Genomic DNA, 25741 nt, shown 5'->3' on the forward strand with positions numbered 1-25741 from the left:
TATACATAAAGGAACGAACATTGTATTTGCAAGCTAACGAATCCCTACAAATAAAACATTTCCAATTAGAGGCAGCGAAGAAATGGTCGAGCGAATGATACCTCACAGTAGAAATTCTGCAGAGGATCAGACAGTTGTTCGAACAGAACATATTTAAGACCATAAGTAAATTATCGAAGAGAAGCAAGAGAAGATTAAGAAATCTCAATTCCCACGATCTCCGTGAAATATTAATAATTATTAGGTTACGCGGGAGGAACAGAATACCTTTCTGAAGCAATTCAATGTCAATTACCTTTCCTTTCTCGTCCGTGCTACGGGATCGTAGACATCTGAACGCAGTAATGACGGCAGAGATCGTACCTCGTAATTTTCGAACAATCACTTCTATCATTCTAAATTCCGCCTCTCGTATTCTCATAATGTCAGCTCAGACCGCTCCAACTTACCATCTACATCGGCTTCTTCGTGCTCATCGGCGTAGTTTGCCCCGGCGGCATAGCAGTAGGTCGTGATCTTCTTAGATGCGTGGAATTGTCGCAACGAAACTCATTATCTCGTGTCGAGAAACAGAACAAGCCGTCTAACCGCCGCCTTGGCGGGAAAAGTAGAGACGTTGATCAATGATATGACAATTCGAGGAAACAAATATAATCTATCGCAACGGAACTAAATATCTAACTACTTTCGAATACGTTTCGTTTGCCAACAATTTATTTGTCAGTTTGTATTCACACCCCGAAGTCTGGTCGAGTTTGGAAGAGTAACTTTATTCTTATGGTTATCTAGTGTATAACAGCATATCTAGTATTTTATATTATAATATAGTGTATTTTCCTATTTTTACTATATTACACTATATTCTAATATATCATAATATATTCTTTCATATTTTACTCTATTCTAGCATAACATATTATATTCTAACATATAATACTATATCCTAATATATTACATTATATTTTAGCATATTGTACTTTATTCTAGAATATTATATTATATTCTAGTTTATTATATTTTACATTATTTTCCAGCATATCATGCTATATTCTATTCTATCGTACTAGATAGTAGTATTATATTATATTCTAGTACGTTATGCTATACTCTAGTTCATTAGATTATATTTTAGCGTATTATACTATATTTTAGTATAGTAGTTTAGTATTTTAGTATAGTAGTAGTACTGTATTCTATATTCTATTGAAGCAAATTGTAATATATTTTTGTATATTATGTAATATACATGTACATGTACTGAATTATATTCATAGATAAATCCACGGATTTTCTTGTTAATATGTATTCGAAGTTCATCATCTATTTTGTTGTAACACGAATGCGTTCGGTTATCTTGAATCATTTATGTTTTCATTCATTAACAAAATGCAGCATGACATTCAATCAATTATAAAATCTGATTTACTACACGTAGTTTTTATTGAACCACAATTATTTGAATTTACAATGAATCGCAACTGAACCGATAAAATTGGAATATTTCTATTCCAACTTACGATTTCCGAGATACTTTAAAATCTTGTAAGAGCAACTTTATTTTTGCAATCGTTTAAGTATTCAAGTGTTTACTCCAGAAATGGAACCACAGAGTCTCTTGTCAATCAGCTACTTCCGGGAGTCTTTTTAAACTTTAAATATCAACAGATTTTTAAAGCGTTCACTCTGCGCAGCATACACGTACTTATACATTTCGGGTAAAGACAGTCAAACTAATTTTATTCCGCTCGTCATTCCAAGTTATGACCCGCGCTGTGGGACTTTGTCCTGATTGACATTTTTACGGAAGAATTTGAACAAACAGGAATCAAGCGAATTTCTGTTTCCTTTATTATTAGTTTAAGTGGGTCGAAAACCGAAATGAACCTGTGTTAATATTAATCCACCCGTTTTTCTTTGTTATCGTTCCTTTCAAATTTCATACGGAGCGTACGTTATGTTTGATAGAACAATACAGGCGCGAAGACCGGCGAATAATGTTAACCTATTACGCGTCATTCAGAACGAATGTGTAAGAAAATCCTTTAATACCAGAAATTGTCCGGCTTCGTACATTCGGATGAAATACGATTAAGATTTTACATGCACCTGGATTTACGAGTCGTTCATTTTTCCAGTCAACAAAGCATATGCAAAGTTGCCGCCTTTTGCATTATTTATTGGGCAAACGTTCAGTGGACAAGACAAATTGAGAATTCCAAGACACGTTTATAAATTTATGGAAATTTCTTTTTTCAATGGAAGGGCTCCGCGAGTTCTACTATAGTTCGGCTCGGCAATTCAAACTGCAAACGGCGCGAAATAACATTTTATTTGTCGCAGTTTAATATTTGCAATTAAATGCGCAGCCGGGAATACACGTGGAAACATCGGGGCATAAATCTTTTAGGAATATTAATTGAGTGTCCAAGTTTTCTTTGCGTTTCCAATCATAATTTACTGCGGAATAGTAATGTTCCTCCTATCCCGTAATTCAAACTGATAATTATAATGCAGAAAAACCGTGAAAATCTCACCAGCGGTCCTACATCTTCATAATCAAATATTTCTTAATCAAACATTTGCCGGTACCGATAATTATACGATCACTCGGTGTGATATTCCGTGGAAAACCGAGGAACAGGCAGCGCGCAGAACGTTTGGTCATTTTCGCGACAAAATCGGAAATGACAAACCGGAGCTTTTTTTCGAGAAAAGTCAACTTTAATAGATACGTTCGAGAGGCTCTTTCTTTCTCTTTATTTTTTAACGGTTCAACTTTAATTTTACAAACGTTTCGTCACTATGTTTCAATTTCATCAAAAGTTCCACGATTTTGTAACAAAAGCGACCAAATGTTCTTATTATATAGTACACATTGGTCAGATTGTCCGAACTCATGGACAGAACAAATTTGTTCTGTTAGATTGTCATTCAAGAAAATTCAATTACGAGTATAACTATTTTCTCGTTCTAAAAATTTAGTTGTCCCACATTGCAAATGCTCGTGCCCAGCCTTAGCAAAACACTATTTTACTTTACTCGTGAACTGTCACAGCACATCTTTTTTTTTAAAGTCAATTTCAAATTTGCCATAGTCTCGCAATTACAGAAATGTGAGCGTAAAGGGATTTCTATGACACCGATTATTTTCATGATAATAGAAATCATTTTTGCGGCGTATCAGCAAGCTGCACAATTTCCGACAACTACACAATTAATAATGGATTAGGTCCACTTAAATCTTTGTTAAAATATTATTGTTACACATATTTCCTAATGCACTTCATTTAGATACTTCAATTTTCTCATTGCATCTAATTTAATAGCTACCAATTAAAATTATTGGCCAGAAACTGAGAGAAATTATGCTCTTAGTACACTAATTCTAAGTCAAAATGAACCATTGACAACTAAGGATTATCCAAGGCATCGTTACGTTCTAAATGAGTTTATGGAAAATTACTTTATGTCCGTGTACGTTAATTGGTTTCTAAATGTTGGTAATACCCAGCACGATTTAACAATGGGTTAACATACATTCTGGCTCCGTTACTCTGTTTCACTCACTGAAGCTACGGCAGATAAAAATACGAGATCTATACATCTTCTCTGTTTGCCTCATAAAATAGTTCCCTATCGATCGAGCTCAAGCGGTCATTTTTTTTCAAAACAAACTCTGAAGGTTGCCGAACAAGTTTCTGTTTCATTTACCAGTGACAAATCGCGATTTCATGCGTTATTGTCATTTCCTTATCGCCCCATCGTTCATGGTGCGCTACGTTTATAGCGTAGAATGACGAATATTTACGAATAATAATGCAGATTTACTAGTGCGGATAATTTATATCTTGTTCTAACATTGTATTAATATTGGTTTAATTGACGAAAGATAATTAATACAGGTGCTACAAATAAAGATATAAAACGTATGATTATATTACGTTCGTCTATGTTCGTGGCAGTTTTTTATAGTCTAGCCATTTTTTAATTTATAGTTAGAGGTTTCGTCTGATTTACTTGAAATTATAAAATTGATTTAATTAGATTGTAATACTACATTACCTAAGGTAAACGGCCCAATTACTGTGCCTATATTAATTATACTTATTTTTAATGCATAATGGATATTAAGAAAGATATATTAAATTTTTTTCATTGAAATCAGTTAATATATATATATATATATGTTATATATCTATTTTTCAATATTCATTATGCTTTGAAAATAAGTATGATTAATATAGGCACAGTAATTGGCACCCCCACGGTAATTGGGTCTCTTATCCTGGATCTGGGACGAGAAGCGAAATATTGTATCGAGATTATTATGCAATTTTCAACAACAGGGACACTCGTTTTTAATTGATATGAGAAATTATGCAAACGAATCTTGTTTAAGTCTTTCCTCGTAACGTTTCTTACACAGTACGTATAGTCTTCCGTACAGACACTTACAACTAAGCAATATAATTGATATAGCGAATTGCACATTTTCCTCCGGCATCGTATGGAAAAACAAAAAAACATGGGCTCCCCGATCGTTTTGTCTTTGGCTGTTAAGTGTATCGACTGTATCAATTTCGCGGAGGTTCTCGGCGAAATTCGGTCCAGGTTTTCCACAGGCCCGGGGATCGGAATTAACCGGTATCATAGGCACGCCATGTCGCCGATTACGAGGGCCTGGAAGTTGCTTTAACGAAACTCGTTACCTGGTACCAGGGACATCTAGAAGCAGGCAAGAGGGATGCGGCGGTGGCCAGTCGACCAAGCAGCTGTAACGGTCGAGGGGGCGGTGGGAGATGGTGGAAGAGAAGAAACAGGAACTCAAACAGCACGAGCCCGAAGAGAAACGAAGAGCTGGAGAGATCGTAGGCAGCGTCGCCGTTGTGGAGGGCCGGTTGGTAGGAAAAAGACGAGATGAGTGGAGAGAGGAGAAGGTGGTCGCCGGGTAGAGACGGCATCGACAGAGAACGAGAGAGAGAGAGTGAGAAGGAGAGGGAGAGGGAGAGTGAGATCCGCCGGCATCGGAGAAACAGAATCCCGGAGAAAGGCGAAAGAAGAAAGAAAGACGAGAGACCTAGTGAGAAGAAAAGAAGGTCCGGGGGGGGAGGAGAGAACGGACGGAGAAGTCCGAGGGAAGACGGGGTAGAACAGAGTGACACACAGGGAAAGAGACAGAGAGCGGTAGAGAGGGGGTATAAAAGAGGATAGCCGGAGCGAGGGTTAGAGGAGGATGAGGTCGTAGGTGGAGGAGGTGGAGTGTAGGAGCAGGAGGAGGAGAGATTTGTGAAGGTACGAGAAAGCAGCAGAGGTACCAGCAGTGGCAGCAGCAGTGCCCGGGCATCAGGGCACAGTTTGGTTGGCGCAGGCGCTAGAGCCGGTAGACGGGTTCCTGGTGCGGGCTGCAGGCGGCAGAGGGTAGATGGAAGCGAGGGTGGTGGATGTCGGAGGGTGCCCGTAGAAAGTTTATCGGCGGCGAGTGGTGGTGGGTGGAAGTGGTGCCTTCGCGGAGGTGGGGTTGTAGGTAGACGGTGGAGGTGGAGGTGAGAGCAGGAGCATACTCCGTACACCGAGGATTTCCAGGCAGCAGACAGTCTACGGCCCGGGACAGAGGGACCAGGACCAGCCTCGGGAAGGAGAGCTCGTCGTGGACCCTCTTCTCTCTCTGCTCATTAATACGTGCGACACACCGTATTTTTCCGAGTGTTTTGGTGGCCTTGAAAAAGTTCACGGAGCGGCAAGTTTCGGATTCTCCTCGACTACCACCTCTCTCGACTCCTTCTTTTCGTTTCGCCGGGGTCGGAGATCCGCGCACGGGACCGCTAAACATAATAGTGATAACTCTCTGGCTATCGGACAACCGATCTCCCTTGTATCGTGTGGTGAACGTAGGGGGTCCAACCTGTCGGAGGAAAGAAGAGCATCGGCAGAAACGGAGGAAGAAGTGGAGATGAGCGCAGTCGTTCGGCCGGGGACTGCTCGGAGCACGTGCCTCGCACGCAGAAGGCGCTCTGAGCGGCATCAGGTGCGCTAATCGGGCACCGATCCGCGAAACAAAGCGGGACAAGTGTAATTGAACCTTGCTGCTGCTGCTGCTGCTGCACACCGGTGTCTGAAAATTGCGAATATCGCCGGTGTCTGCGATTCCGGGCCGTTCGTCTTCCCCGCGAACCCACAGGCACCACGGGCCTACGCTTTTTCGATAGTAACGATCACCAGGAATGACAGGACGTGCCGTTCACGCGGCAAGAACCGTCTCGATGATCGGTCTGCTCACCTCTCTACTGATGTTTGTCGGGATCGACGGCATGGGACACGCGAGTGGACACAATGCTAATCGCGTAGTGTTTCATCAAGGTGAGTTCGTGCGAGCACGTTTTATCATTCTCTCTTCTTCTTCCTCGATGTTCGTGAAAATCTATGGAACCAGCTCCCTTTCCAAATCGGTAATGGGAACTGATCGTTCAATTAACGGAATTACCAGCCTACCCCCCTCCGTTGCAAGTTAAGCTGCGTTATTACTTGGATCTATGATCTAGCAGCACGCAATAATGAGGGTTAATGGGAATTGTAATTGAACTTCGCGCGAGGGATCACAACATTTGTGGAGGTTGCACAAACGAGTCTCGGGGCACGATAAATAATCGTGGGGAATTGATTGACTGCTATGCAGCGCGGTTCCGGCTACCGATTATGCAAATGCTGATTTTTATGGACGATTTTGTAATAGAAGTGATTCGTTAGTAGACTGTGAACGTTCGCGGAAAATGGAAATGGTCTAAATCGATCAGAAGTTGCACAAGGTAAATAAACATGGATTTTCTCTTTTAATCATTTTAATCCGTCAAACATCTAGAAATGCATAAAATCCGCAAGCTGTTTAGCAGATGTTCGAGTGTCAAAACTACTTCAAATTTATTCGATTTTTATGACATTGTCAATAGTCATGTATATTGTTTATACACAAAATGTTTAATGTCTCGGATAATATGGAATTGTATCCTTAGTCCGTGGTACTTTTCCGAAATAAAATCTTTCACGACGCCATTGTTTCCGTGTCGAGAACAAGTCGTTAGTACTAAAGAAAAGAACATTAAAAATTAATCTCTTTACTCCGTCGTTTAAAACACAGTGTCCTTAAAAATCAAACACAAAAAGATTACAATTTTGTAGGTAGGTACATAAAGAAAGACACAAGATTTTTACAAAATAATAACAATCTGTAAAACAATGTAATACAGTAAATACGTCACAGAGAAGTTCAATGTAAAACAAATAAATGCGATCTTTAAAATATTCTTTGAAATTCACCACACACAAGTACAAATTAACGTGTAAAGATCAAATATTAACAGCAACAACATTATAAATTGTCCCTTAAAAAACAGAAGGATAAAAATGTTGTGTACATAAAAATACCACAAGGAAGTTCCACACAAAATAATTTATTGTGCTAAAAGCTCTATTGGGAAGTTTTACATAAAATAATGAATGAAACAGTCTTCTAAAAATTCTTTAAAATTCGTCACACACGAGTCGAAATGTACAAGTAAAATTGATAGATTAACAACGAAAAATATTGTTCTTGTTACTAACAACTAGAAGCGTACGTTTTATCGAGTGTGCGAGTACTATCTCTCGTCAAACAGACGATAAGCAGTCGTAAGATCGCGAGCCGTCGGAGCGAGAGAATCGCATGGATCCTCGGATCACACTGCGATCGATGTTCCAGGATCTCCATTAGTTCTGAATGATTAGGTTCCGTGCGGCGAGTCCGTGTGGTACTATCTACTTCCCGGGGCAAACAAATAGGAACGAACGGTGACGCCATCAAACTCTTTGTACTGGTCGGTGGATGTCGCTGTTATTTACAACATCCTAACCGCCATTGTGTTCTTAAGGTTCTCCACGGAGGGTTGGCTCTGGTATCATAAATATCTCGGTTTCCTTAGGGCAAACGGATCTGTTTCATTTGCAACGAAAGCCTCGCGAAAACCCGTTGGACCATCGAGCTAGCTCCGAGAGATTGGGGGGGGGGGGGAGCGAGGACGGTGTTTGGTCCGCGCACGATAACGCGTATTGACAGCTGAAAAGCGGGGAAATGAATTTTTCATAAATCATCAGTAAATGTCTATCGGCACTCGACCAGCCCCGACGATTCTTCGGCAACTCTGCAAGTCAAAACAGCATTCCGAATCCCTGCCATCGTCGTTATTTATGTTTATCTCCCGGCGGGCGAAATTTCCGAAACGGAATTTAGGCACGCGAAAAATTAACTCTATCCACCCCCGCTCTCGGAACGGAAGCACGAGCGAGGAAAGTATGTTTTTTAAAACTCGAAAGTTTGCTCCGACCCCCGGGCTGGAAGGTATTTGACCATGTGAAGCGTTGAAGTTTCTAATTTTAATGTACACGGTAAACCGAGATACTTGCGAATTCATGTCCTCCAGACGTTTTATAACGTGCACGCCTCGTTGCACTTTCATACGCCGAGGTGCGCGTACACGTTCATTCTGCATTCGAATGATTGACTTCCGCATTGTTCCTAACTGAATGGCGGCAATAAAAATTAGTCGCGCGTTGGACGTTGCGAATAGGTCCGCGAATTGCGGAAGAAGCTGAATGGAAATGTCATCCGAAGATTAATTGGAGATTAAGGGACGCGCGCGCGTCTTTATTTGGTTTTTCTTTTTTCGAATGCGGAAATGGCAGGCGAAACGGCTGTTTAATATAGCTATTTTGTTTTTGATTCTTTATTTCTGTTTCAGTAATTTTCGAAATTCGACGAGGATTGTTTAATACACGAGATTGTTTGTTGTCTTGATATTTTCCGTGGATGCAATCTACCGTTTCTAATCGGAGTTTATATTAGACATATACAGGGTATCCGAAAAAAATGTATACACAGTTTGAATCTTGGTCCACTCATTATTTTCAATTAATTACACCCTGAAAAGAAAGAAAAATCAGAATGTTATGACCCGTTAAACAGTGTATACATTTTTTTGTGACACCCTGTATTTAACTGAACTCTCTAGCGTTAATAATATTAACGATTCATTATGGGTACTTAACAAGTATACATTCTTTCTGCATTTACAGAACGTTCAGAAAATATTTGACAGTAATATAAAATAATTGGACAACGATATATATATAAACGCTTAAATACAATATTTTGAAGAATTAATAAATATAGTTTAATACAACATGAATGTCCACAAATATACTCGCTTCCAACGGATTGTAGCAAACTATGAAGGATGGCAATATACAGAGTGATTGGTGAGTGGTGATAGAATCGAAAAGGGGGTGATTTTACATATAAAAATTAGTCGAAAATGTGTAAAAAATAGTTTCATACGAGGCTTTGTTTCCGAAAAAATCGACTTTGAAGATTCGTCCAGTTCGCATGCTTACTTGTAGGAAGTAGATCCGGTCAGTCATGATCAGACGCATCAGACGATCCGAATTCACTTAACACGAATGCTCGTCGAATTTTTATACTCGATTTTCTTGAAAACAAACATTTTCTTTATTACAAAGAAAATTTATTCTATATTCTTCACTTATTTTTTTTATGTAGAATCACCCCCTTTTCTGTTGTACCACCGGTGGTACCGATCACCGACCACCCTTCATGGTCGAGAATTTTTTTAACACGGCGTTATCACAATTGAAAAATGCACATGCGAATAATGTTTAAGAGATTGTCGTGGATTTATAAACTTTTTCTGTCACGAGAACTGAATTTTGAAGCGGGTATATTTATTAATACATCATAGAATGCCAATGTAGTGCACAGCATAAACTAAAAGGAACAAAACAGCGATAAAGAGAGAAAAAGTTTATTAGCACGGTACGCAGCAGAAGTAATTAATTCAGTTACGTTGTTTACGATTATCTCTTTCATCAAATAAACGTAAAAGTCGCGACAGAGTACATTCAGGTGGTGCAGCACACAAGACAATGCACAGAAATCTGACCATATTCAAATATCCCGTTTGTAGTTGTGTTGGTTAAGTATCTTCACATATAGATATGTAATGACAGCGTTTAAGATAAAATAAGCTTAGGCGTTTCTCTCGTTGCCATACTTTTGCCACTGAGAGCAATTTAACTTTACCTCAAATGATTTTTTTCACCTGTAGAACAAGGAGAGCTTTTGCGTTATCATACGTGCTTGTGCAAATGTCGTAGTAGCTACACTTTTTAATCATTATAATGACCGGCAGAACAACTCGGATTAAGAATATTTCTTTCGCACAGGATTTTACGTTTTACATTAATCGTTTTATTGTTAAGTTATTTCTGTAAGAACTAAAATAAAAACACAAATTCTGTAAAAAATAAAATATTTACAGCTGATATGATGTAGGAACTGTTGAAAATACGATTAGAATCATCAATAATTATTTCTCTTTTATTTGTGTGACTTAAGCTTATGCATTTTTATAAATAAATTTTAAACTCTATAAAATGTGCTGCAAGCTTAAAAGAAGTCACGAAATTATTGGAACGTAAATAAATATTTTTGGTCGACTAATAAACTTTAGCAGTATATTTAAAAAAAAAAACAAAAAACGTGTACAATGTGGTGTTTCATTCATCAATGTTGAATTATGCGACGACCCAGCAAATATTTTTTCATGCAAACGTAATGTAAGGTTATAAAATTCCAGCAACGGTGCCTCAAACTTTTTTTTCGTCATAAACCGTGCCTTTATATTTCGCCGAAACAAATAAAAAAAAACTTATTCCGCATGAACGTGACTATAGTCTGGACGGGAATAAATACAAAATAACGGGGAATGAAAAAATAGCAACGCCTGGAAAAATTGATTTTTGCCAAATATTGGTTTGCTTTTTACTCGTGAGAACGGAAATTCGCAAATATTGGACGCGCTGTAGTTTAGCCGAGGAATGGACATTTACTGAAAATACATGGAAAAATATCAAGCAAATTGAATTATATTTTGGATAACCTCCCTCTGAAAAAAGAGTCTTTCGAGAAAAACGTGATGAGAAAGTACTGCATACTGTTCGAAGTGTCCAAAAACTGCGGCGATACCACGAAGTGATCTTCGAGTTTATCTGTACGATGCTTCCGTGTGATTTCCATAATGTATAAATCTTGCGGGTAGGATGAAACGAATTTAATTTTCTTCAATCGTCAAATTAGAGCGACCCCATAAAAAGAGCGCTGCCGAGTGTGTAATCTCCATGAAATCTGAAATTTCCGTCGGCAGAAGCAAGCCGAATATTTTGCATTTTTTTGGAGGAAGTACTGCAGGAACCATACGTCACGCTGTCATTTAGATTTTCATCCAATCTCTTTTGCAACCCTGTGTGACGGACACTTTTATCACTAATTTTCTACACGAACAAATGGATTGAAAAAAGTGAATCGTGACAAGAAAAAAATATTATTTTGTTTGAATTGTAAAAATTCAAATAATAATTAGAACTATTTCATTTCGTCTGACGCTTCAACTACGCAACGATGGAAAATCAAATATAATTTATATTGCTTTAAAATCAATTTACAATTGTTATGTTGTTATTAGATGGCGTTCGAAACTGATGTCTCCAAGACATTGTTTTTAAACAATGGGACACGAGAGTTGTCATGCATTAATAATTCGTAAACAATTATACAATTATCTCCTGGCTGATATATGTCCCTGGCTAGACTCGTGTTTTGGACATATTTCGAGTAAACACTGTACTTCGCAACAAAACTCACAAGAATTCAGAGTAGCTAGATTTTCATCCACGGGGAGTAGGTAAAAAAATCGAATCTTTTTATTTCTTTACATTTGATATTACACAATATTCTGAGTCTATAGTGAACACGTTAAGTGCCAAATATCATTCCCAGAGATTCTTACTAAATCCGTGTAATTTGATTCATGAAAGCGAAACTAGAAATTTTAAATGAATTATACGGGATGGTGTTTTAACCATTTCGAATTCTAAAGATCTTAATTAAATTCGGTTTATCTGGTTATGTCACAATAAAAATGAATGTCTAAACATAGTCAGAAATCACTGTCAGTCATATGTGATAGACGTGGCAGTTAACGTGTTAACACAATTTTCCAAGTACCACAAGTGGACTCAAAATGTTCACAAAATTGGTGTCGACGTATCAATTAATAGAGGTAAGATTTAGGAAAACGCTTCTCCTGTAAAATTATGTTTTTTTGTCACATACGTTACTTTCCCACAGTAACCATTTAACCAATTGAGTTAATCATCCAACTTGAAGGTAACGAAAAAGTCGACAGTAAGGATGTATAATTTTTTCTATTTACTATCTGAAGGTTCTAAAAATTTGAAATTAATAACTGCAGTGAAAGTCTTATTTGAGGAAAACGAACATCCTCTTAGAATTTGTTTATTTTAGTGTAAGGTTATCAATTTAAGCAAATGTGTCTGCGATGTATGTGCCTTTAATTGTTAGAACAGTGACAGAGCCGTATGGCCAACCCAGTGTACACAAGTGTTTAAACACTTACAGACGGAAGTGTTGGTGTTCCCACTTACGTGCTCCGCCTCGTACAATCCGCGACTAATTAACAGTATTGACGCGTTGCTTTGCCGGAATCTCATCTAACTCGACGCGTATGAAATTTCGCAGAGGTTAACGCGTGCGTGGAATCGTCGAATAATATAAATTAGGGGCCTAATGAGACAGCCGACGACGCTCGGAAAAGAAACTTTTCGGCCGTCTATCACGCTCCGAGCATAATAATTACTGTAAACAAAAGGGAGAGAGAGGGAGAGAGAGAGAAAAGAGCAGTCGGAAACGCGTTAAATTTCGTGAGGTTGGAGCGCGCGAGCGGATCACCGTTAATTAAGAGCAAATAGCAGCGACAAGAAAAAGAGCGCGAAAAATTAGTGACGGGCAAGTGTCGTGGTTCAAGGCACGTAAGCTAGCAGCTTAACGAACGATCCGAATCTTGCACTCTTAATGCGTTAGGTCAACCGAACCCGAAAACAGACCCAAAACCTCATTCCCCACTGAGTGAAACAACAATTCCTGATCAAAAAATCATACTCATTAGGGACTTCCACTGAAGCTTTTATGGGACCGTTTTAACCCTCGGACTCGTGCGAGTTGTAGGTTTATGCCGGAGTCATTTCTGACCCACGCCGATATATTACTACAGTTTTCTTTCGATATAAGGCGATGGCTCGGGACTGGTTTTCGTCGTATTTCGGATGAAGAACAAGAAGGGGGGATAGCGATTTTCTTATTCAGGGATAAAAAACGTCGTCTTATATCGGAATAGAATTGCACATATTGACTGGTCGCTCGAGCTTATCCCCACCGCGATTGATCACGAATGACTCCGGCATAGCATAAGGAGAGGGTTGAAGGAGAGAGTTCAATTTTCGAATCCACGTTGGTTTGGATCGTGAACAATTTATTTAAAACATTTTACAGGCACTTGAATTATATAGCAAGTGATCGAGGGATACGTTTAATATAGAGTAGTACTGTTTCTAAGAATTGTACGAATTAATGACTGTCAATCGATTATAGACTATTTCATATGTCCCAAATGCCTAGCCGATAAAAGTCTCAGAACTATCCCCACTGCCGCGGGATATACCCTGTGAGGGGCCATGAACCGAGGGCTCTAGAGCTTCTCCTGGCAAATATATGTCCCTGGCTAAACCCGCGTTTTGGACATATATCGAGTAAAAATAGTGTGCAGTATGTCCGTGATTTTCCCTTCCTAAGTAGTTTTAACCTTTAGCACTCGAATGGTGACTGTAAGGCACCACTAAAAATTGCTGTATCCCTATTCAAAATATTTTTTACATTATTAAATTTGTCTGTATTTAATAAATTATTAAACATTTCAGTATTGTACGAGTAAATTGCACCATTTTCGTATGAATAACATGAAAAAAAATTTATAGGAGGAAAATATTCTAGGTCGGAAGAAATGTTTCGTTTTGGAGTTAAAATGGCTTCGAGTGCAAAGGGTTAATATTCCATAAAGAAAATACCTACAGTGATTCCAAAAAGTATTTAAACACGAAATTTCCCATTCTCGAGAAATTTTCGATATTTGAACTGCAATAATGTCGTTAGAAGAAACAGTATAACAAAATAATTGGACTCGTTATAAACCATGAAGCCTCTACTTTTACCATCCATCGTTAATTTAAAATATTACTAGGGTAAGGTACCCAATTACTGTGGCGGTGCATTTATTTTTAAAGCATAGTGAATATTAGAAAAGAGATATATAACATATATGTATATTAACTCATTTTATTGAAAAAAATTAATATCTCTTTCTTAATTATGAACTAAAAATAAGTATAATTGATATAGGCACAGTAATTGGTACCCCCACAGTAATTGGGTCGCTTACCCTAATTGAAGAATCTGTAAAAACTGATCTGCGATTTTTGCTAGTTGATTTATTGAATTTTGAATGAAATGTGGTCCACCTTTGCAATAATATGTATAAGGTACACCGTACAGTTACACGACCAAACTCATTTTTATTCTAAGCCAAAAAAAGAAATCGTACATTAAGCTTTAAACAGTCGTTGTAAAAGAAAAGATTCGATGTTTTTCCAGACGATTCAATTTCGACACAGCTCTACAAAATTTTTTTTCTAAATTTTCTATATAGGACTACATGAAAAAGTTGTAAACAACAACTTCCAGTATTTTCTGTGTAATTCCGACCAGTTGCAATTTTTTCACGTTCAGTATTAAAAAAGTTATCATCGTCCTTTTAACAGTAGCCGAATATTACTGTGAGTCACTGTAGTTTGCATGCACGCATGAACTTCACGGAAAAAGAATTAAAAATCCCAATAGAAAACTGCTGGCCCTCTAAACTTTTATTGTCGTTCAGACCTCAAAGGAAAAATTGAAAATCGAAGTATAGTAGAACCTCGATCATCCGAACTAAAGAGAGAACCATGTATGTTTCAGAAATGGAACTGTTACTTGATTACAACGCTAGGTTCAATCTTTATTGACTTGCACAATAAATAGCGTTGCATATGGATCACCGTAGTTTGTGCTATTTACGTGAGAACCGTTTTGCGATAACTTCAGGTATCGAAGGTTCGGATAATCGAGGTCATACTGTAGTAAAACTTCAAAAGTTAAGAGGGGGAACTTTGTGTAAAATGAAATTTTTTAGCATTTTTTTTTTTTGTTTAAATCGATAGAAAAAATACGATAAAAATAGTTAGAAAGTGATCAGAGATGTTCTCGTACGTTATTTTCAAAATAAAGCGAACAGTTGTATTGGGCAGAACTGCTCACGTAGTCGGGCTTTTGTCGGAAAGGCTTGTGCTTTTCGAAAAGAAGAAAAAACGGCGGAAGTACAACTTTTTGAAGAAGGGGAAGATCTGGTCTATGGCCCTGAAATCGCAGATTAGCAAAAAACCGCGGTAAGTTAAAATGAATTAAGATTTTTTTCACGATATACAAACACGTAACATGTTTTTCACGTTACTCAAACTTTAAACGCATTTTTCTCAAAACGCAAAATTTCGCACGGCGTGCAACGTAGCTCAAAAACTAATTACTCGATCTTCTTGGAACTTGGTACATATATTCTATAAATAATTGCCCACAACTTGACGAGCTCCGATTTTTTAATTTTTTATTTAAAACATTGTTATTAACAGAAAATCATAGCAGAAAATCCGTTTTTCTCAAAACTTCGCCATTTTTGCAATTTTGCAAATTTTAATAAAAGAAGAATGTTATCTTGTGCGTATTTGCATAAACTAACGATTCCATCTTGATTTTTTTGTTTGAGATCATTTTTGTGCACTGTACGCTGCACGACGCATTTCCAGGACGCCATATTCAAGCTGCATCATTGATATTAACAATTAAAATTTATAAAAAATATTTTTGTTTACATTATAACGTTAATAAATGATACCTCAAATTTTAGATTAGTCTACGCATTACATTTAAAAAAAAAATTCTTGAAAAACAGGCCATTTATACACGATTCCCCCCTTAAAAGTACCGTTAAAAGTAGCCCCGATTGTAAGGACATTCGATTTTCGCTTTTTAATTAGTTGAATTCGCTATTTGGCGGATGATTCATGCGCGGCTCGCAAACAGTGACGGTTCACAGCCAGCTCGGTTTTTCACACAACCGGAAAACGTGCCGCTGCTTACCGTATTTCGCGGGGTTTTACCACCTCGAACATCTTTTTGTCTCGAGTTTCTTTCTTCCCAACGTCCCTCCCTCGTCCTTCCGGTTTCGAACGTGCAAACCGGCGCGATTTACATCGCGGCGCACCTCTGTGCCTTCGCCCGTTCTCGCGAACAACGGAAGAGACGACGCCGGTTACCATCACGTACTCCGCAGGGACTTTTCCAATTCGCGATTAAGCGAGTGCTCGTGTTGCCCCTTGTCTTTTTAATCCTCATTGAATTATTGTACCTCGCTCTGCAAATTAGATCTTTATCCCGCAGTTTTAATAATCAATAGGTGACTCTCGGAGATTTCGATGCGCTGCACACGAATCCGATGTGTAGGCTACGGCTTCTACATGCGAAATCGTAGTTCTGTAATTATATTCGGACACTCTTTAGAAGACACGATAACTTTTTAAGTATTGGACCATACGACTTGGACTTTTTGAGAAGTTACAATTACTATACTATAATTGCAGAAAAATGTTGAAAGATGTTTTTTTACAACTTTTTGTGTGAACCTATATACAAAATTTTTAAAATATGTTTTGAGTGTTGTCCAGTTAAGTATTGCCGTTGGTTCAGAGGTAATAACGCTATAATTGAAAATCAATAATTACCGTATTCTATAGTAATAAAATCAGATGTAAGATTTGTAATAAAGTTTAAGTTCAAGGTATAAGAACAAGGGTGTCAAGATCCCACAAGTTCAAAGTCCATGATCAACGTTCAAGATCGAAACCCAAAATCAAAGTATAAGTTCAAAAGTCCATGGTCCAATTCCAAGATCAAAGTCCAAGATCAAATCAAAGATCCAAACAAGTTCAAAGTTCATAATCAACGTTCAAGCTGAACTTGTTCAAAGTCCAAGATCCAAGCTAAGATCGAAGTAGAAATTGCAAAAGCCAAGATCCAACGAGTTTAAAAGTTCATGATTAAATTCAAGGTCAACTTGTTCAAAGTCCAGGATCAATGCAAAAAATATAAAGTCCAAATGTAAAATACAAATGCATGTCCACAATGTTTCACCTTGCTTTAAGGACTACACTTCTTATGCTTATGTCGATTCGAGATGTTCTCGAATCGGTTTAAAAGTCAAGATAGCTCACTTCATAAAGGTTCGGAATACAGTGTTTATACAGGGTGGTCCGTTTAAGTAAGGCCACTTATATATCTCTTCAGGTTATTGTGATGCAAAAAATATTTGTTACGTAACGTGCACGGTGTCAGTGGACCAAATATCGGGTAAGAATATTTTTTACAGGAGGTCACTTTTTCGGAGATATCAAGGTCATCGGTGTTCTTTGATACATTACTACATTTTTTTTATTGTATCGTGTAACTGATCGAAAAGTACATAAAGATATGTATAATAACATGACCTTGAAATGACCTTGATCTTTGAAAATTAAAGTTTTACCTAGAACTGATGTCGAATATCTTCGGCCACGAAATTTTTAAACTTCCATCATAGGCCCACACAAAAAGGTGTAAAAAAATAACTTTACTATTTTCCCTGCAAGTTTTTCAAAAACTCTTTTTCACATGTTGTGAATTAATTGTTCTAACTTCTAAAGAAAAATCCAAATCGTTTGCTTCAGTACTGAAAATGTCATCGTCTTTTTCAGAGTGTCCGGATATTACTACGAGTGACTGTATCTGAAGAGGGAAAAATTTGTTTGTACCATAATTTTTGCATCACAATCTTGTAATCAAGATTCGTTCTTGCGGGAATAGAATAATAACGCAATTATTTTTTTATTAATATGCAGGTTCTCTTTCATTTCAGAAAGTCTACACGTGCCACGAATGCATAATAATAATTTTCTCTTGTTTATAGCTTAAAAACCTGAGCGGATGAATATACGTACATCTTTATTATAATCAAGATATGGGTCACGAATGACCCAGAATCGAATAGACGAAGAGTAAACAGTAAATTTTATGCTTTCGCTTCCGCAAGATGATATTTTTTCAAGGATTGTTTTACACTATCAACCCGGTAGGAAGTTATGGGAGTTATTTTTCTACATATTCTTCGCATAGTATAAAAAATGTATATCCAGATTCCATAAATACGAAGATTGAAGCCTACCTCGTGCAACGACCATAAAATTTGATGCGCGATTTTTCGTTGCCGTTTTATTGCACTTTAAATGAAAACTGTGCCGTCGACATTAGGATAACGTTGCACGGACTTGCGTACCGTGTATCTGTGTTCGGCGCACAGCATATTTGTGCAACGATATTATCTATAGAGGTATGGCGAATTTCGCTAAAAATCCAGCAGCACGAATTTGAATTCATCGCACGGTGTATATACAAATCCGACCGTGTTACCTTCTGGTCCGCACTTTTCGTTTAAAGTGCAATAAAACAGCAACAAAAAATCATACATCAAATTTTATGGTGTCGTTGTAAAAGCGAGATTGAAATCTTCAAATTCATGGTAGGTTTAATCGCGAAATAAATTCTTTAAACCCCCCAACGAAGTTTGACTTTATATTGGAACAAAAAATACTATTTTCACTTTTCCGTCCGGTTTTTTTTTTTAATACAAAAGTATTTTAATGGAAAGACAACGAAATGTGAAGCAATGAAAATGTGAACGATTTTATTATTGAAAATGAGCTCAGATGGATTACTGTTTAATTTTTTATTCGTGAAAAGTATCATTTAATTTGAGAGGATGAAATGTGTGCATATGCAGTTATATTTTTTGCAGAAATATTCTTAAATTGATAATGCGCACGAACAGAAGAGGGAGATGCGTCAAAAAGTGAACTGATAAATAAACTTTCATAGAAAACTAGATTTTACCGTGTTGGGAACGATTCGAAGTTCTATTGTGAAGTTCTTAGCGGCGCGGCGGTTCAAGTTCTCACTAGCAAAGTCTTACTGGTTGCATTTCCTATTTATCCGATCTCCGAAGCTCGATAATCCTGAGGGATCTACGTTCAGACATTTCTTCATCGCATGCTTTATGAATATATCTGGCGGGCCAGGGTGAAACTCCGCGCTTTTCTTGTTCGGCTGATCACCTATCCAGCCGGAAATCAAATTTATCTTTATAAATTTTCAACAACTAAAAGTATTCTTTTGTTAAATAGAATTTTGCATCATTACCTAAAATTACAGGTTGGGTGCCTAGGGGGAAAGGAACCCATTACTGTGGGGGTACCAGTTGCTGTGCCTATATTAATTATATTTAGTTTTAAAGCACAATGAATATTTAAAAAGAGACTGATTTTAACTGATTTTAATAAAAACAATTTATGAGCACAGTAATTCGCCCCCCCCCCCCCCCAAAGTAATTGGGTCCCTCACTCTAGTGCCGGTAACTTACGGTCTATCTTAAGTAAACGAAAAAATATAATCACATTTTTACCCTGCGTTATCTATAAATTAACGTTATCAGAAACCAAAATAAAGTGAAAATTAATCTACATTTCCGTGATAATTCACTTAAATTGACATTATTCTGTGGTTGTATTCTTTGTTGATTTTAAGGAATCGTGAAGTGTCCCCTAGTCCTCAAAATTTAATGTACGACTTTTTTGGTCGGTCTATTCAGCTCTGAATGAAAGGTGCACTGTCAAATTAACAAGTAATATGAGGTATACCGTGATAGCTGTTCACGGCCAAGCTTGTTTAAAACAGTAAAAAATAAAACAGTAAAAAAAGATCGTACATCAATTTTTGAGATCTCGTTGTAAAGGCGAAGCTTCGATATTCAAATCTGTAGTGGATTCAATCGCGAAAAGAATGTTGTAATATTTTTATGGACGTTTGAACTCATAACATTTTCTAGAAGAAACGTCAGTTTCTCACCTGGTAAATTATGTAAAATTTTTCTACAAAAAAATGAACGATAAATTGGGAAAATAGTGGATTCAAGCTGTAAAATTACTCCAAATTTGTACTATTTGTTGTAACGAAATTATTGTTGTTTAAACGTCCACAATTTTTCGAGAACGAGGAAATTCAGTGATCAAACACTTCTTGGACCCGCTGTGAATGTTGTGTCAACCAAAGAACAACAAATTCACATCGAAAAATTATAAATATGATCTGAAAAGAATTCCAAACAGAAATAGCCGCCTCTGTCAAAAAGTAGGGCAAGAACCAGCAGATTAAACCGCGCTCGCTGCATAAAATCAGATGCTCGGCGAGGCCACGTAAAAGAATGAACGTTGTCGGAGGCAGAAATTGTTTCAATTTTGTCAAAACGATTGGCCCATGCCGGCTCTATTCAATGTTCTGGTTGTGAAAAGAATTGTTTTGCCGTGCTTGTTTCTTTGACGTGTAAATCGTGCGTTTCTTGTCATATCTTGTCATATCTTAACTCGAACCGGTTGTATCAATTTCACCGGCACTCGGAACTAAATTGTTGAGCCGTTTAGTGCAAAAATGATGCAAATCAAAAACGGTTCGTCACTGGCTAATGAGGAGTTGAACCATTCGAGTCATATGACGTGTTCGACTAATATAAGTGCACATGGTCACGGTGCACCGCGGTGGTAGGAACGTTTATCACTATATTCAAAATCGAAATCGTTTACACCCTTCGTATAATTAGTATTATGATCTTCCGACGGCGAAGGCTGGGTCTATTTTGACCCAGTGCGTACAAAAATTCTCATTCACTTACTCTGTTTTTGACGAATTAATTAAATGAACAGCTGCTGCATTAGGGACAAGAGAAAGATTAATATACAGGCTATCCAAACAGATGTATACACAGTTTGACTCTTGGTCCACTCATTATTTCCAATTACTTCCACCCTGAAAAGAAAGAACAATTAGAAAGTTATGACCCGTTAAACAATGTGTACATTTTTTTGGGACACCTTGTATTTGCAAGAAATACTTTGAAACGTGTGATTTAATTATTGATAAATTAAGCAGTGGTCCCGAGAACCATCAATTACATAAATTATAAGTAGACTGTGGATTTTATGCATTTATGAGTAAAATGAGTTAATGCAATTTAAAACAATAAGATTATTAAAAGAATTCAAGAATGCTGATGTATTATTCTCAAAGCATTGCATTTATTTAAATCAATTGTAATATCTCACTAAATATATAAGAACGATTATAATTTAAAAATTTGCATGAGCCATATGTGCATGAAGAACTTCAATCGATCTATCTTACCCGAATATACTCGTCGTCGGTTATGCTGTACCCTAACTTGAAGTTGTGTGACAGAAGATCGGAAATTGATTTGATGCTTGGACCGACAATATGGACGTAATGAAACCAACGTAAGCGTTGTACATTACTAAAGCGAACATCAGGTTAAATAATAATACAGTCTTTCCCGTCTGGTTGCGAGGTGTTCACGCGGAATCTGTATTTTAGACCTGTATTATTTTTTGCAAAATTAACTTAAACACTTTACATAAAACATCTGATTCACTTTGTCCTACGAAGATGGAAAAAGTGAGAAATATATCTGGAGGATTATATGCATCTGGTTTTCGAATGTAATATATAGTGGCTCGCAATAATATTCGGACAGTTTTAAAAGGATGATAACTTTTTTAAGACTGAACCATACGACTTGAATTTTTTGAAGCGTTAGATCAATTAAGAAAAAGAAATTTTTTAAAAATTGCTGTCGGACAGAATTGAAGAGAAAATATTTAAAGTATCTTGTTATCTTTCTTATATTCTTTTAGTCTCACTAAATATATCGAATAAGATACATTGTACTGTAAATACCGAAGGATAGATATTGAAGCATAAGTACGCAGATTGAAGGATAGATACAAAACATATTCGTTCATAGCATCACGTAGCAGAACTTGCGATGCGAGAAATCTCGTCCGTAGCAGCACGCAACAGAAATTGCAACGCGAGATATCTCGTTCATAGCTACGTATACGCGACATAGTGGTAGCGAGATATCTCGTCGATGGTAACGAAAGGGTTAATGTTGATTCTCCGATCCGTTCGCCGTTCAGTTCGCCGAAATTAATGTCGACTTTGCGTTCCGTTTGCTGTTCGGCGCAATGTTCAGGTCTGTACGAAGCTTTAAGCTTCGGACCACCGCACAGTGCGGACAAATCGCCTGCTTACGGCACTTCTCGTAGTTCGGTTATTAATGCATATATAGAGGAAATTTTTTACAGACAATTATATTTACCAATATAGTTTATAATTTTAACAAAAAAAAATTTTTAGAAAAAAAAATTTATTATTAAAAATTAACAAATTTATTTTTAAAAACTAACAAGTTTAGAACAAAATTAATAATAAATGAATCATATTTAAAATTAACAATAATAAACTTAAACAAATTATAATACTAGTGAATAAAATGAATAAACTCAACAAAATGCTATCCGAGCATGCTGCTGCTGCTTCGCTATCCGAGTCATTCTCAGTACTTTGATTGCGACTCAAAATCATTGACTCTCGTGATCTTGCACATAAAACATATATTAAAAACAAATTAAAAATACATAAAAATGATTGATATATAATTATTGCAAAATTGTATTATGCATAAAAATGGTTATTATATGATTATTATTAACAATTTCCATCCTAATACGCATGTTTTGCAAAAGAAATGTATTTCATATCGTGATATACACGAATATTGAACTTTCCCAGTAAATTGCCCACTGTAACTGTGGCGAACAAATGGCAAAATTTTTTACAACCAAATTTGTGTACAAATGTATATTTATTGTTAATTATTCACAGAAAATGAAATTTAACAATATAACTAATACATTTAAAAAGAAAATAACAAATTTTCAATCAAAGATGTTGCGTTTGTCTTATACAAGCCATACTAACATTATATTACAATTAATTCATTTAATGACGATTAAACTCTTGAGACGTGGTGTTAAACCGAACAGACAATTGAGCTGTTTAATGCAAAAGTGGGCTAAGCGCATTGATCCCGTCCATTTTCTGTTTTTGGAACAATAAATATTAGATGAAAATGAAAGAGGAAAAAGTAATATTGTTTTTTGCAAACACCGTAATGGCAATTTTCAAAATAGAATGCTATATATATTGTTTATGTCATATGAAAGCGTACGTCAAGACTAATTCATTCGTATACGACACGATGACCTTCAAGGTCATACAAGGTTAAAAATGGAGGAACTATTTTGAATAGTTCGTACTAATGCGTTCACAAGTATACTTTATCGACGAGGCTACCGTAAATGTTCAAGGTGACTTCCTGATGCATGAATGCATATTTCGTCTCTATTAATTACATCCTTGGTAGCTTCTTTTAGTGTCATCCGAAATATTTTGTTATCCAAGCCGTTCACATCTCTGGGCGATGTATCGTAAACGATATTAAAAAATATTACGTACGAAACATATTCCAAATATTTTTTCCATTTCTGACCTTATATGACCTTGAAGTTCATTGTATCGTATACGAATGAGAGAATTCCTCTGAATTAGAATTTTATAAAAATTTTTCTACAATCAATTTAAACGTGAAAATTCCTCTACAATTAAGTTGAAAATTAAATTATTATAAGAATTCCTGTAATTGACTTGCACCACTTCTGCATTAAACGGTTCAATTCATTCAAGTCACGTCCACGAGCACCGTGTAAAATTCAATGACGCGGGTATTACGCGCTTAGGCAGTGATAGAAATTCACGTTGGAATCGGTTCGGTAAAGATGAGATAAGTGTTCGCGAAATTATACCGCGAATTTCACGAAAGACGCGCCGCGCCGTAACTAAAGAAATATAACGCGCCGCGGCCGCGGATCTAAATTCAACGGGAACCGCAATAACGTTAATTGCCGATGTTACGTACCACGTGTTGCTTTCTTCGACAAAATACCATAGAGAAAATTTCCGGCCAGAGAGTTCTCGAATCGCATGCAAAATAGAACACACGGTGTGCAGTCGTTCGCGTTTGCGCGCGGTCTCTCTTTTCATGCACACTGGCTTGCACAAGTATTTTCGGCGTTCCTACGGTTTTACCATTATTTATTGCTTTTTGGAATTGTAAATTTGTTGGTGCGGTACGAAACCGCGTTACGTTATGCTGTGGTTTTTATTGTAAATGCGCAAAGTTAAGTTTACGAAACGTATTTGCATTAACATTTGTTGATCCCAACAAATAGAATGGAGTATTGAATTTATTTAGCTGAAAATTCGGAGGTTTCCCGCAGTATTTGCCTAAAATATGAAATCACGACTAATGCTCTATTTACAGAACTGTCATTTGCGTTTTTTGAATGGATGTTAAATTTATTTGGGTAAAAATGTGAAGGTTTTCTGTAGCGTTTGTCAGAGTATGAAATTACGAATAAAGCACAATCTGTTGGATTAAAACGCAAAGGAAACTGGGTGAAATATTAGGGTTGGACCCTTTTGTGCAACTGTTTCCGACGAGTGTGCGAGGGTTAAATTCAGAAGGGCGTTAGCGAACCGAGGAAACCACCCCTAAGACCCTGGTCAAAAAATAAGGGATGTTAGATGGGAATTTTTGCAGCATTCATCTTGCAATCCAGAGCTGTCTCTTTGTGACTACCACTTGTCTTTGTCTATAACGAATGTTTTTGCAAAGCTGTGGTTGAAAAACGATGACCAGATCCAGCCAGAAGTTGCTTCATTTGTTACAAGTAGAACTCGAGACTCTGTTATGCCAGCAAGAACCAACTACTTTCTCTACGTATAGTTAGTTACTGTCGGTATTTATAAATAAAAAATTAGACTGAGCTTAAACATTGGAAAATGAACAAACACAAATCATATGAATTTTAAACTTTATTTGCAACTATTAGATATTGCATTTTTTCTTATCTGAAAATTTATATCTTCCTTAGATTAATTCAGGAGTTATATTTGATTTATATAATAGCCTAAGTATTTTTTGTAATTAATATATGTAATTGATAATATTTTACTGTAATACGGGTAAAACCATTTGAACTCTTTTTCATTTCTATATAGATGTTTTCCATAAACTCGTAGAAGGTTACAGACGATTTATAGTAGGTAATAAATAGTGACGGTATAGATAAATAAAATTATATTTTAACCCATAAAGATCGAAATGGCTTGTTTGTGGGGCCATTACATTTATAGCATACGAACAGCAATCAAGTCATAATTTAGGATAATATTATGCATCATATTATGCTACATTATTGTACCATAATCATAAGATAAGTAATATAAAAATTTATATGAGCTTTTAATAGATAATTTATCAGTTATTATGTCAAAAATTTGTTGACCGTCGACATTTCATCAAAACTGTTTGTTCAGTAATAATTTACTATGAGAACCAGCAAGAAAAGAATGTATTGTCCATCTACGTTTACTCAAAAAGTAATAAAAGTCAATAACCAGATTGATGATTTTGTTGCATTTGTAAATTATGAAAGCCTCTGAATTATTGTATCCTGTTTCACTCTAGCTATCTTACTTAATTTTATTTTTGAATGATTCAAACTAACTTTCTCCATTTTCAAGATTCTCATCTCCATTTCGTAGTTATTTTTTTTACCACCAACGAATAGTACG

General features: G+C 36.6%; 1 protein-coding gene across 2 annotated transcripts in view; it reads left to right on the top strand.

The window, feature by feature from the left end:
• Positions 1-5538: 5538 nt before the first annotated feature.
• Positions 5539-25741, top strand: part of LOC143365259 (lachesin) — a 195693-nt gene continuing 175490 nt past the window's right edge. For both annotated transcript variants that reach the window (XM_076805287.1, XM_076805288.1), the window contains exon 1: positions 5539-6357. In XM_076805287.1, the coding sequence (XP_076661402.1) occupies positions 6222-6357 (136 nt within the window). In that variant the 5' untranslated portion in view covers positions 5539-6221. The remainder of the gene's footprint in view (positions 6358-25741) is intronic.

This window comes from Halictus rubicundus, chromosome 2 (assembly GCF_050948215.1).
Source record: "Halictus rubicundus isolate RS-2024b chromosome 2, iyHalRubi1_principal, whole genome shotgun sequence".
NCBI classification, from domain to species: domain Eukaryota; kingdom Metazoa; phylum Arthropoda; class Insecta; order Hymenoptera; family Halictidae; genus Halictus; species Halictus rubicundus.